At 42.9% G+C, this 15083-nt stretch overlaps 1 protein-coding gene across 1 annotated transcript in view; it reads left to right on the forward strand.

Annotated features, from left to right (window-relative positions):
* The window catches only part of apoba (apolipoprotein Ba), a 40643-nt gene extending 27115 nt beyond the window's left edge, over window positions 1-13528 (forward strand). Inside the window, exons 25-29 of the mRNA XM_029713210.1 lie at window positions 2466-10055; window positions 10138-10249; window positions 10356-10385; window positions 10659-10845; window positions 11055-13528. Coding sequence (XP_029569070.1) covers window positions 2466-10055; window positions 10138-10249; window positions 10356-10385; window positions 10659-10845; window positions 11055-12146 — 9011 coding nt within the window. The 3' untranslated portion in view covers window positions 12147-13528. The remainder of the gene's footprint in view (window positions 1-2465; window positions 10056-10137; window positions 10250-10355; window positions 10386-10658; window positions 10846-11054) is intronic.
* Window positions 13529-15083: the final 1555 nt, after the last annotated feature.

The following is a 15083-nucleotide window of genomic DNA, read 5'->3' on the forward strand; positions in this document are numbered from 1 at the left end:
CTGAGTAGATAGCCCAGCCATCACGGGCTAGCTATTTAGACACCCACCAAGTTTAGCCCTTAGTCAGATTTACTATAAGAAAAATGTGATTACCTTTGCTGTTCTTCGTCAGAATGCACTCCCAGGACTTCTACTTCAATAACAAATGTTGGTTTGGTTCAAAATTATCCATAGTTATGTTCAAATATCCTCTGTTTTGTTCATGCGTTCAAGACACTATCCGAAGGGTGACGAGCCCGACGCGTTTCGTGACAAAAAAATTCGAAATATTCCATTACCGTACTTCGAAGCATGTCAAACGCTGTTTAAAATCTATTTTTATGCCATTTTTCTCGTAAAAAAGCGATAATATTCCGACCGGGAGTCGTTGTTTTAGTTCAAAGACAGAGAAAATAAAAACATGGGGTCGCCTCGTGCACGCGCCTCAGTCTCATTGTACTCTGATAGACCACCATCCAAATGCGCTAATGTTTTTCAGCCAGGGGCTCCAAAGACATCATTCAGCTTTTTCCCGGTTTTTGAGAGCCTATGGGAGTCGTAGGAAGTCTCACGTTACAGCAAAGATCCTCAGTTTTCAATAAAGAGAGTCAAGAAGCCCAAGAAATTGTCAGACAGGGCACATCCTGTAAGGAATCTTCTCAGGTTTTTGCCTGCCATATGAGTTCTGTTATACTCACAGACACCATTCAAACAGTTTTAGAAACTTTAGGGTGTTTTCTATCCAAAGCCAATAATTATATGCATATTCTAGTTTCTGGGCAGTAGTAATAACCAGATTAAATCGGGTACGTTTTTATCCGGCCGTGTAAATACTGCCCCCTATCCCTAACAGGATAAACATGGTAATGTTCACTGATTGCACATAAAGGAAGATAGTTCCTACATGATAGAGTTTGCAGTTTGCTGTGTTATCCAACTGATCTTCTGTCCTTTCTGTCATCCTGTGAACCCCGTTCATTGCTGGTCGCTGCTATATTTTAATGTACAGTGCATTCGGAAAGGATTCAGACCCCTTGACTTTTCCCATATTTTGTTACGGTACAGCCTTATTCTAAAATGGATTATTTTCCCTCATCAATCTACACACAATACCCTAAAATGACAAAGTGAAAACGGGTTTTTAGAAATGTTTGCAAATGTATTCAAATAAAAAACAGAAATACCCTATTTATATAAGTTTTCAGACCCGTTGCACTCAAGGACATTCAGAGACTTGTCCCGAAACCACTCCTGCGTTATCTTGGCTGTGTGCTCAGGGTAGTTGCCCTGTTGGAAGGTGAACCGTTGCCCCAGTCTGTTGTCCTGAGCGCTCTGGTTGCAGGTTTTCATCAAGGATCTCTTTGTACATTGCTCCGTTCATCTTTCTCTCGATCCTGATTAGTTTCCCAGACCCTGCCGCTGAAAAACATCCCCAAAGCATGATGCTGCCACCACCATGCTTCACCGTAGGGATGGTGGCAGGTTTCTTGCAGACGTGATGCTTGGCATTCAGGCCAAAGAGTTAAATCTTGGTTTCATCAGACCAGAGAATCTTGTTTCTCATGATCTGAGAGTACTTTAGGTGCCTTTTGGCAAACTCCAAGCGGACTGTCATGTGCCTTTACTGAGGAGTGGCTTCTGTCTGGCCACTCTACCATAAAGGCCTGATTGGTGGAGTGCTACAGAGATGGTTGTCTTTCTGGAAGGTTCTCCCATCTCCACAGAGGAACTCTGGAGCTCTGTCAAAGTGACCATTGGGTTTTTGGTCACCTCCCTGACCAAGGCCCTTCTCCCCCGATTGCTCAGTTTGGCTGGGTGGCCAGCTCTAGGAAGAGTCTTGGTGCTTCCAAACTTCTTCCATTTAAGAATGATGGAGGCTGCTGTGTTCTTGGGGACCTTGAATGATGCAGAAATGTTTTGGTACCCTTCCCCAGATCTGTGCTTCCACACAATCCTGTCTCGGAGCTCTACGGGGAATTTTTTGACCTCATGGCTTGGTTTTTGCTCTGACATGCACTGTCAACTGTGGGACCTTATATAGACAGGTGTGTGTCTTTCCAAATCATGCCCAATCAATTGTATTTACCACAGAGGAACTCCAATCAAGTTGTAGCATCATCTCAAGTATGATCAATGGAAAAGGATGCACCTGAGCTCAATTTTGAGTCTCATAGCAGATGGTCTAAATACTTATGTAAATAATGTATTTCTGTTTTTATTTGTAATAAATTTGCAACAATTTTTTTTTAAACTGTTTTTGCTTTGTCATTATGGGGTAATGCATGTAGATTGATGAGGACAATTGTTTATTTAATCCATTTTAGAATACGGCTGTAACTTAACAAAATGTGGAAAAAGGAAAGGGGTCTGAACACTTTCCGAATGCACTGTATATTTTCCACACATACATTTAAGAATATAGAAGATCACCATATTTCACTGTTTATATAATGACAATGGTTTCATCTCCTTTTGTCTTCATAAAGGCACAGGCATGATTTCAGGAACAGTGGAAGATAATCTGAAGTACCTAGTCAATGGGTCCCTGAGCCACAGTTTCATCAATGCCAGCTTCAGTGTCTTTGAAACCTTGAGCGTTACAGACAAACTGAATGCTAAGGCCAACTACAAAATTGAAGCCTCAAGTCCTCTGGGCCTGCAGACCTCTCTGTACTACTCAGCAATGTCAGAATCCACTTCTGAAGAGGTCACAGGGGATGGTAGCTTGGATGGAACCATCAGAGTGGGCTCATGGAAAGCCGACTCCACCTACAGATATAACTATGCCATTCACCCCCTCGATAGAGAAGGAAGAGGAGAGTCCAACCTGCGGGTGAACTCCCCACTTATCCAGGCTCAGAACATGATCAAGGGAGTGTATGCCAATGACAAGTTGTCAATTGTGTCCAAAACCAATGTGCAGGATGATGCTCTCAAGCATGTGGCAGAGATCAAGTACAAGGATGGCCAACTATCTCTGAAGTGTGATGCTGTTTCCAATGCCCTGGGCAATATACTTAAAAACAAAGTTGAACTTGGAATCTCCAGTGAGGTAATCATTCTGAGAGTTGAGTCCCAGGCTGATGATGCAACAAACCAGGCTTACTCCCTTCTCACAGGTTCCCTGAACACGGACGGTCTTGAAGTCAACTCTGAAGGCTCCCTTACCGTTAAAGGTGGACGTGGATTGCATAAGGCCACTGTGACAGTGAACAGAAATGGCCTGGTTACCAGTGGCACCAACAGCCTGCAGTGCAGTCCCTTGACGTTTGAGAACATCTACAATGGGGGCATAGATAGTAGTGGAGCCTCCCTGACCTCCACGACGAAAGGAATGGCTGAAGACAGCAGAGCCGAGCTAAGCTTCGAGGGCAGAATATCAAGTACTGAGGCTTCTCTAGGCAGTGCCTTCAGAGGCAACGCCTATGATTCAAATGCAAGAAGTACAACAAACCTGGTATTGAACAGGCGGGGTTTAATCTTCTCCAACAACATGAAGGGATCTCTGCAGAACATGAAGACAGAAAACACCCATAGTCTGACTCTCACATTATGGACCCTGGCCTTCCGCTCTAAGACAGACAACCTCATCTGTGAGGACACCTCCTACAAGCATGATATAAAGGTTGACGTGAAGCCTTTTGTTACCTCCATTGACATGAAAAATGATCTCAAGCTCTTTGATGTCCGTATGAACAATGAAGGCCAGGTAAAAATGGAGCCTAACAAGCTGGACCTGAGTGGAAGTTTAAGAGGAGCCTACGGAGACGAACATGAGCTCAGACACACTTATGAAATAAACTATGCTGACCTAGCTGGCACTCTGAAGTGTAGTACAACTGGGAAGATAATGGATGCACAGATGAGCCACAACTGTGAAATTGAGATTGCAGGACTGACCTCCAAGTCTAACTGTGATGCAAGGATAAACTCAGAATCATTACGTTTTGTCAGCACTATTCGCACCATGGCACTGCCATTTAGTGTCACTGTCAATGCCATAATCAACAGTGATGGTGAGGTGGACCTGTTTGGGAAGCACACTGGGCAGCTCTACAGCAAATTGCTTGTGAAAGCAGAGCCTCTTGCACTTGCTTACTCACATGACTGCCGGGCCACAACCACACATATGCTGGAGAGTTGGCAATCTGCTGCTCACCTGGATAACAAGTTTGATGGTCTTCTAACACCCAGTGAACAGTCATTAACCTGGAAAACTAAATCCAAGTTTGACAACCACGCTTATAATCAAGACGTCAGCACTTACAACAATGCTCAGATGCTTGGAATTGAGTTTGAGGGAATAATATCTACAAACCTTTTAAACGAGGCTGGAGAGGGTGGAGACAAAAGGTCAGAGAAGGAAAACCAAGAATTCAGTGTCTCCGGTTTCCTGAAATATGACAAGAACAGTAACTCACATATCATCGAGCTTCCCTTCATTAAAAGCCTTCCTGCTGCTTTTGATCTTCTCAAGACTGCTGTTGTCAGTGCTCTGGAGGCCATGCAACAATATATCATCAGCTTAGACATTAACCAGCTAATTGGTGGGCTAAGAGTCCATTTGGACAATCTGCCGCAGCAAGTCAGTCACTTCATGACAGATATTGATTTGGAGAACAAAGTGAATGATGTGAAAGAGAAACTGATTATTTTGACACAAGAGTATACTGTGACGCTGGAAGACTTGGAAGCCTCTGTTGAGAATCTTAAGGTGAACATTGAAAAAACCCTGATTGATATTGCAACCAAAATCAGAGACTTGATTGCGACAGTCAGGGGCAGCATTGAGAGCGGAGACTTGTCAGACGCCATTTCAAATGTCCTCTCACAAATTAGAAATATGCTGAAGGATGTCGATTACCATTTTAATATCAGAGAGACAATTGTCAGAGTCATTAATGCAATTGAGGATGTCATCAGACAGATTGATCTACAGAAGCTAGGAGACAGCAGTGTTGCCTGGTTGGGGGACATTGATAGTAGATTTAGAATCAAAGAAAAACTTCAAGATAAAATTAGTGAATTGAAACAGGTTATCGAGACCTTTGATGTCACAATGTTTTTCCAGGATCTGAGGGATTACACACTCTCAATCAACTTTGACTTAGCTAAATATGTGGAGCAGCTAACTGCTAAGATTCCCACTGAGCAGATGGCCAGGGTCCTTGAATCTATAAAGGATGTAATTGTCAACTGGATTGAAGAATATGAAATTGCAGACAAAATCAATGCTATGTATTCTTATATCAGAGATCTGCTTCTCAGGTATGAGTTTGACAAGAGATTTGAAGTATTCATGGATCAGACTGTAGTGCTGATCAAGGAATTCCGAATCCAAGAAACTGTGCAATCACTGGTTGATGCTTTGAAATCTATAGACGTTGAAGTCATGTATGACAAAGTTATGCAACTACTGGATGGGTCTATAAATCAGTTCAAATCAATTAACTTCAAGCAAAGTATTGATGAGCTAAAGGAATACATTTGCTCAGTCATCAAGATTATAAAGGAATTTGATTACAATGTATTTGTTGATGATGCTAACCAGAAGATCAGTGAACTAACAAGTTATGTTAATAATCAGATTGAAACCTATGGAATTGCACAAAAAATAGAGGCCTCCAGAGAATTTGTTAGAAAGATCCAGGGTTCTATCTTCAAATACTTGGAACAACTCAAAGAGACAAAAATTGCAGAAGTCGTGAAGATGATGAAAGATGTGATTGACACTACAGCCTTCAACGATATAAAGACGATTGTACAGCAAGCCCTTCAAGACATGAGAGATAGAGTTGATGGCATGAATATTAGAGAGGAGATACTCATCTATCTGCAAAGGGCAAGTGACTCCTATACCAACATGGTCGCCTACATTTCTGTTCAGTTCAACAAGCTGATTGAGGAAATCCGCAGGGTGGCTGAGGACCAAGATATACTAAACCAGATCAGTCAGGCTGTGGATGGTGTTCTGGATGCACTGAAGACAGCAGAGGTTGAGATTCCCTCTTTTGTAGTGCCTCTCACTGACCTCGTCATTCCCGCCATCCAAATCAACCTGAACAGGCTGCAGGACATAAGCATTCCGGCTCAAATCTCCGTCCCTGAGTTCACCATCCTGAGTTCTTACACTGTCCCAGCCATGAACATAGATTTTGAGGAAATCAAAGAAAAAATAATTGCATTCATCGACCAAGTAAGAGAATATGAGGTTCCAATGCCTCCACCCGAGGCCATCTTTGGAGACTTGAGAGCACTTTACTTATCCGACCTCCCAGACTTGACCTTCCCAGAAATAACTATTTTAGAGATCAAGCTTCCAGCCATCAACCTCCCAAAGTTGAATCTGGAGAACTTTGAAATTACAATGCTTCCAATTCCGGAGTTCAAGTTCCCTCAGGTCCACAGTGAAGTTCAAATTCCTGCTTTTGGCAAGCTCTATGGCGAGTTTAGAGTGAACTCCCCCCATTACACTCTTGTGACAGTAGCTTCATTAGAGAACTCAACAACAATTAATTTGAATAGAGATGCACCAGAGACTTCCAAGTTCACAGCCACACTTACTTCTCAGGCCAAATCAGCCTTTGAATTCCTTGACTACTCCTTGGATGCTACTGCTCGTCTAGAAGCTTCTCAGATGGAAACATTGGTGTTTACTGAGACTGTGAATGTCACCCACATGGTCTTCTCTATAGATCACGAGGGATCACTGACTTTCAGCGCACCCTCTGCAGAAGCAACAGCAAAGACCACTGCTAAGGCCACTACTGAGATGTACACAGCTGATCTGGTGAACAACATTGCACTGTCCCTAAAGAGTGGAATTTCTGCATCAATAGACACTACCTACAGCCACAACTTGAACATCCCAGCTGTTGAAACTTCAAGCCAAGCCACCATGATCCAGACTGCAGCAGCCAGTCTTGAATCTGGTATTATTTCTGTGACTGTCGGAAATGAAGGAAGTGGAAAGTGGTCCATTCAAGACTACTCAGATGAAGGCACACACAAAAACAATCTAGAATTCAACATCAATGTTATCACTGCAAAATTAACCTTTGTTGGAGAAACTGAAAGCAAGGTCTTGAAAATGAAACAAACCATGAATGCTGAATCTGTCATTTTCAGCCACTTCACTGTTGATGCCAGGGCTGAGACAGAACTTCCTTTCGTCAAGAGCAGTATTGCGGTTTTAAGTGGAGATGCCCATGTGGGAGACCTAAAGATTGCACTGACAGCCTCCCACAATGCAGAGCTTACGGGAAGAATGAGTGGAACCATATCTAACACTTTGGAATTTTTGGTCCGTCCTTTTGAGATTGTCCTAGATTGCAAAAACGAAGGAAATTCAAAGGTTATCTTCCCATTGAAACTCACAGGAAAGTTTGATCTCCAAAATGAATTTGGTGTGATACTTAACTCTGAAATGCAGCGTGCCTCCTGGGCTGGCTTAGCTCGATTCAATCAGTACAAGTACTATCATAATTTCACCATGGACAACAATCAGAAAGACATTGGAATCTATGCAGCAATGAACGGTGAAGCCAATGTTGAATTTTTGACCGTTCCCCTCACCATCCCTGAGATGACAGTGCCTTATCTTAGATTGAAAACACCTCACATTCAAGAACTTTCTCTTTGGGAGCATGCTGGCCTCAAGGAACTTCTAACCACCCCTAGGCAATCATTTGAAATGAACCTAAAGCTTCAGTATCAGAAGAACCCTGACATGCACACCATTGATTATGACCTACAACCCTTCTACAATGCAATTAGTAATTTAGACATTTTTAGGGCTCACTTTGGGTTAGGGAGAAACAAACTTGTAAACCTTCTGACAACCTCTTACAATGAAGCCAAGACACATTTTGACAAATATAAGATTGACACATCCAACCAACCTCCCAGGTTCGTCACAGTCCCCGGATACAAAATACCCATCCTGAATATTGAAGTCTCTAGCTTCAGAGCAGAGTTACCTGCATTTGGCTTTTTCATCCCTAAGGAGGTCAGTACACCAGGTTTTAAAGTTCCAACAATGGGTTTTTCTGTGCCATCTTATACCCTGGTGCTGCCATCTCTGGAGCTGCCAGTCTTACATATTCCTGAAACATTGAGTCAGCTGACCCTTCCCTCATTCACACTACCTGCCATTCAGAACAACATCATGATCCCTGCCATGGGCAACATGACATACGATTTCTCTTTCAAGTCCACTGTGATTACCCTGACTGCTAATGTAGGCCTCTATAACCAGTCTGACATTGTTGCCCGATTTGGAGCTTCCTCAACTTCTGTGTTTGATATTCTAAAAGGTAAACTTGACGGGTCTACCAGCCTGACAAGGTCAAGGGGTTTAAAACTTGCCACTGCCCTGACCTGGGAGCACCAGAACATAGAAGGCAGCCACGACTGTACTGTTAGTCTCTCTAAAAGGAACATGGAAGCTTTTCTGGCAACTGTTGCAAGAGTCAACCTTCCCTTTGTGAGTCTGGAATTGAGTCAGGAACTTCTTGGAAATACCAAGACCAAACCAAATGTAGCCTCCAAGATTAAACTAAAATACATGTTTAATATGCCACTGATTGAGGCTGTAGGCAAGGGGAACATTGATCAAAACTTGGCATTGGAGGGACTTACATCTTATGTCTCACTGGAGACCTCTACCAAAGGAAAAACTGACATAACAGTAAAAAGGAGTGTTTACTATGGAGCTATAGACAATGAGGCTAACATTTACCTAAACGCAAATGGCTTGCGATCCACAGTGAAAACTGACCTAGACTCCAACCTTGTTTACGATAAGGTTACCATATTGAATCTGAACATCAATAACAACCTAGCTCTTGAGGCATCTCTGAGGCGTGTGTATGCAACTTTGAATTACACCTGCAACAATATGGTTAACCTTGTTTGGGCAGGGTTTGATACAAATGGGAAGCACTCTGTTAAAGCAAACGTAGACTTTGTTCCTCTAACAACGCTGACAGCTAAGGTAGACATTGATGCAACCCAGCCATTTGATTACATGGATCTTCCGGGTGACGCAGGAGTGGATCAGAAATGTTATCTTTCCATCACTGCAGATAAGCAGACATTCAGCTGGAGTGGCAGAGAGCAACTTTCCTCTGTTACACATTCCTGTGACTTACTTCTGTCAAATGATGAGGCTGAAGTGAAGATGGATATTGCTGAATCTGTGGAAGGATCTCTTGCTTTCCTGAAGTCTGTCCGGCTCCCTGTCTACCAGAAGACTATTTGGGATGTGCTTAAGTTAGAGCAGGTCTCCAGAATGGATGAATTGCAATTCCTCAATCTGTCCACTACTGTAGTTTACACAAAGAACAAAGAGGGACTAATTTTCACTTTACCATCCAAATTATTTGAGAATGGGGTCACCTTCAATATCCCAGAATTGACACTAGCAGTGCCTAGCTGGGTGAAAGAGATCCCAAAGGCTGTAAGGACGATTGACATGCGATTCCAAAATATTGATCTCCCAGATCAGGTCTCAGTGCCACCTGTCATTGATGTTCCAGCTTTCGATTTACCCTTCACCACTCTCCATGTGCCAGCCTTCTCAATTGATTTGAAGAATTTGGAGATCCCTACGATGATAAGCACCACTGGCTTTGACATCATGCTGCCTGGTCTGCCCAAGGTGGAAATTCCCAGTTTTGTTATTGATACAGAGTATCTACAGAACAGAATGTCCTTCTTGTCAGTGAAGCTGCCACAGTATGAAATCACTATCTCATCATTTACCTTCCCCAAGTCCATTACCATTGGTGAGCACACCATTCATTTGGATGAGATTGCTAGTCAGATTTCCAACTTTGAAATGCCAACCATTACCATCCCAGAACAGAAGATTGAAATCCCTGAAATCTCCCTGAACTTGCCTGTAAGTGTGTTTATCCCAGCCTTCGGTGCCCTCTCCACCACTGTGAAGGTGTTATCCCCAATTTACAATGTGACATCAACTGCAACCCTGGAAAACAAGGAGTCCAACGTTGTCACTTCACTGAAGTCCATCTGTACCTCCACTATGATCTTCCTGGAGTATGACCTCGATGGTAAGATTTGAAAAATTTACTTTGGATTACTTTCTCCAAGTACTTTCAGGTTTACATTTATTTTGTATATTTGTCCCTGCAGCCACCGCCACTCTTCGTTTTGAGAATGGAGCAGTCCGCATGAATGGGAAATGCAACTTGGTTCACAGTGACATAAATGTCGACTGGCAACATGTCTTCTCACAAAATCTCAGGTAAAATATGTTATGAAAGTAAGACTGATGCTTTCGAAAATACCACGCTACCAAATAATAAGATAACAACATATTTTTCTGATTTAAATGTAATCTCTTTTCTTAGGATGAAACGGCAAGCCTCTCCTGATGCTATGTAAGTACCACAAGATAATTATATTTTTTATTTTACTAGGCAAGTGAGTTAAGAATAAATTCTTATTTACAATGATGGCCTACTGGGGAACAGCCTTGTTCAGGGGTAGAACGGAGAACCTGGGCAACCTTTCGGTTACTGGCCCAACACTCTAACCTCTAGGCTACCTGCCGCCCCAGACATCCTGTACATTTCTATCTTTCAGCCCAGATTTTCCCCAACAGACAGATCATAATCGCATAAAAATCTAACCAAGTGTCCTTTATCTTTCAGTGTATCTCGTCATACTTTGAATGTGGATATCACCAGCCCAACCTTTGTTGATGTGAGCTTCCGCTATGCTTCCCGCAAGGATGGCATCACCACTTCCATGGCTTCCCCATCGATTGGTTTCCTCGGGTTCCTTTTTACTTGGAGGTCACCTTCACAGGTGTACGGAAAAGTGTTTAGTCGCTACCTGGTAAGACACAGCTGAATTACTGGAACTTGTTTTATATGCATACTACACACCTCTGCCAACAAATTGTCAAACTGAAAGCTTAGAGTTTTCAATATGTTATTTTCTATGGAGACAATACATAGCTTTTTTGTTGTTGCCTTAATCAGTGTTTATACTGAAAGAATGAGACAAACAATTCTAATCCCCTTACTTGTTCCTTATCCATCCAGTCTACCCCTGATAAGGATACGGACATTGTGAGTGTCAAAGCCACTCTGAAGAACTCTGAGAAGTTGAGTTTCCAGGTTGCCTGGAACATGGATACCATGCATTACACCATCGAAGGGCTCAAAGAGCGGATGCCTGCCATCACAGATGCGCTGCTCAAGTTCATAAACAAGTATCACACAGCTATCTTTGGCTTCAGTGTAAACCGTGCCTCCATTAAGCTGAAGAACTCTGTCTCCAACATCATTGAGAGAGCCTATCATGAGGTCCCATTGGGTTTTGATACACTACAGAATTCTATGAGAGAGATGTTTAGGAATGCAGCTGACAGCATACCGTCTATCGACATCACTGAACTGCTTAACAGTGTTCTTAAGTTCTTGCGTGAAACTAATTTTGCTCTGCCCAGAATAGAGGAGAGACTTTCTGGACAGGAGCTCTACGAGAGGGCCAGTCACTCCGTGTCTGCAACCATTGACCGGGCTGCTAAAAGGTTCTCAAATCTCATGGAGACCATAACTGATATAATTGAAACTTTAATTAAAGGCGTTCAGTTCACAATCCCTGGTAGCAATGTAGTTGTCAATGGAAACAAGATTGTTGCCAACCTGAGGTCTGCCATGAGTGCCATCCATGATGAGATGACCAAGGTAGTGAGACGCTTGGAACACGTGAGTCTGGAGGAGCTGATCCAGAAAGTTCATGACCTCCTGCAGCTATGTTTCCAGAGGGCAGTAGAGTTACTCGCCTCTCTGAAGACACAAGACCTGAAGGAAATTTTGCGTTCTCTTGAGCGTGACATGCACGTGACAAAATCTGAAGCTGGTGAGTACAAAGATACTGCCAAAATAAAGATCCAGGAAATCTATAACGAGGTGACAGTGGATCGTGTGAACAATGACCTCAAGGAGCTTGTCAATTTTTTCCAGTCTCACTTTTATGGGGGACTCAATGAATTTATCGACCTAATGGAGCAGGCATCGCAAAGCACAGCTCCATACATAAGAGTAACATTGAAAAAGATGGATGTTGATGTTCCCCTTCCCTTCTTTTGGAAGTCTTTCAGTGAGTGGCCAACACAGATCAGGCAGTGAGTGAGCGAGCAATGCCTTTTACCACCACTTGAATAAGAACAGCTAACTAAATGTACTTTTCTATATGAAAAGAAAACACTATACTAAGCACAGGAGGTTGGTGGCACCTTTATTGAGGAGAACGGGCTTGTGGTAATGGCTGGAGCGGAATCATTGGAATGATATCAAATACATCAAACACATGGTTTCTGTAATTGAGGCTATTCCATATGCTCCATTCCGGCCATTATTATGAGGCATTCTCCCCTCAGCAGCCTCCTGTGATACTAACATATACTTTATGTTTGAGCTATGTGGAGAACCAAAAAATATTATACTAATACATATACATTATATTTGAGCTGTTATTATATATCACTGTGTTTCATTTTTAAAAGAGCTAGTTTTTTTTATGCCTGAACAATCATCTTTTTGATGACCATGTTAATTGAGACAATAAAGGGAATTTTTACAGGTATGGTCAACAACACATTTAATATGAGTTATTTCAAGTGATATTCTTACATCCCAACAAATTAAGGAAGATGGTTCACACACATAAAGTACAGACTCCAAGACTCTTCTTTTGTTTGAGCTCAAGTTAAAATCGTGTGGCCTTTAGATGGCAGGGTAGTCCAACTCATTGGAATACTTCTGGTTTTAGAATTCCAACTGTCTACATAGAAAGCTAAAAACCTTTGTTTGCTACAGATGTTGGATCTTAATTTGATCACTCTTTGGTTGCTGAAAAACTTCCTGCACTGTAGAAAATGCAGATGAGCTTCGTGATTTACATAAATTAACTGAAAACCCGCACTAATATACGGCTATATTAACAGTATTGCACTTTTCATGTAGTCTAATTTTGGCCAGCTTATAGCCTAACCACCGATCAAGCAACATTTTGGACTAAACGTTCAACTCCTGTTGCTGCGGGATTATTTCACTGAGACAATACAGGTCAAATTAAGATCCTACATCTGTAGGTCCAGTTATTCACCCTTCACCCTGCCTCTTCTCTCCTTTTTGCCCTCCCTTCTTTCTCACTCCCAATATCCCATACAGCCTCTTGCTCTCTTTCATAATGTGTGCCACATTCCCCCTGCTTATTTCCCCTGGTTACCTGGTTGGACACTTAATGCCCCCCACTGCTATTTCATATACTCTATCAAAGAGGGGCCCATAACAAATGTTGCTAAGCTTGCTGGCTGTCATCTGTTTGGAATTCAGGGCTGTGATGGTTGCAAGAGAACTGTTTTTCCCACAGTAGTCTATCAAAAAGTGTTGTGTTTGAGCTTTGCTCAAAAATATATAAAATATTGAAATGTATTATATCTCATAAATAACTAACATAAGAATAAAAAAGATTAAAGATCATTGTTGGAATGTGGAGTCAGAAAAGACGTTGGCTTCATGTATTACTTCATTATGAGCAATCGCCTTCAGATTAAAGTGACTAAATCACATGTCCAACTTGGACAAGTATCTATATGAGTTTCATGTCAATTTCAGAAAATGTAAAAAATGAAAAGTTCAGTGTGGCTTTATTTTTAGAAGCAATCATACGTTATATTTCTTTAAATATTCATAGCAGTCAACAAATGAGGATGTGTTTTGGTGTTGGACGGTAGTATATTCGTTTCTTTGTAATTTATTTCTATGAAGACATAGAAGTTGAACAGTCAAATATGGAGTTATACAGTTGTACACAATATTTTTTATTTTCAATCCCACCCGCTGCTCTCTCCACCTGACCCCAAAAATGAAAGAAAAAAAACATAACACCATTTAACATTTACATTTAAGTCATTTAGCACACGCTCTTATCCAGAGCGACTTACAAATTGGTGCATTCACCTTATGATATCCAGTGGAACAACCACTTTACAATAGTTCATCTAAATCTTTTGGGGGGGGGGGGGTTAGAAGGATTACTTTATCCTATCCCAGGTATTCCTTAAAGAGGTGGGGTTTCAGGTGTCTCCGGAAGGTGGTGATTGACTCCGCTGTCCTGGCGTTGTGAGGGAGCTTGTTCCACCATTGGGGTGCCAGAGCAGTGAACAGTTTTGACTGGGCTGAGCGGGAACTGTGCTTCCTCAGAGGTAGGGAGGCGAGCAGGCCAGAGGTGGATGAACGCAGTGCCCTTGTTTGGCTGTAGGGCCTGATCAGAGCTTGAAGGTACGGAAGTGCCGTTCCCCTCACAGCTCCGTAGGCAAGCACCATGGACTTGTAGCAGATGCGAGCTTCAACTGGAAGCCAGTGGAGAGAGCGGAGGAGCGGGGTGACGTGAGAGAACTTGGGAAGGTTGAACACCAGACGGGCTGCGGCGTTCTGGATGAGTTGTAGGGGTTTAATGGCACAGGCAGGGAGCCCAGCCAACAGCGAGTTGCAGTAATCCAGACGGGAGATGACAAGTGCCTGGACTAGGACCTGCGCCGCTTCCTGTGTGAGGCAGGGTCGTACTCTGTGAATGTTGTAGAGCATGAACCTACAGGATCGGGTCACCGCCTTGATGATAGTGGAGAACGACAGGGTGTTGTCCAGGGTCACGCCAAGGTTCTTAGCACTCTGGGAGGAGGACACAAGGGAGTTGTCAACTGTGATGGTGAGATCATGGAACGGGCAGTCCTTCCCCGGGAGGAAGAGCAGCTCCGTCTTGCCGAGGTTCCGCTTGAGGTGGTGAGCCGTCATCCACACTGATATGTCTGCCAGACATGCAGAGATGCGATTCGCCACCTGGTTATCAGAAGGGGGGAAAGGAGAAGATTGTGTGTCGTCTGCGTAGCAATGATAGGAGAGACCATGTGAGGATATGACCGAGCCAAGTGACTTGGTGTATAGTGAGAATAGGAGAGGGCCTAGAACAGAGCCCTGGGGGACACCAGTGGTGAGAGCACGTGGTGCGGAGACAGATTCTCGCCACGCCACCTGGTAGGAGCGACCTGTCAGGTAGAACGC

This window comes from Salmo trutta, chromosome 25, assembly GCF_901001165.1.
Source record: "Salmo trutta chromosome 25, fSalTru1.1, whole genome shotgun sequence".
In the NCBI taxonomy this organism is placed as follows: Eukaryota; Metazoa; Chordata; class Actinopteri; order Salmoniformes; family Salmonidae; genus Salmo; species Salmo trutta.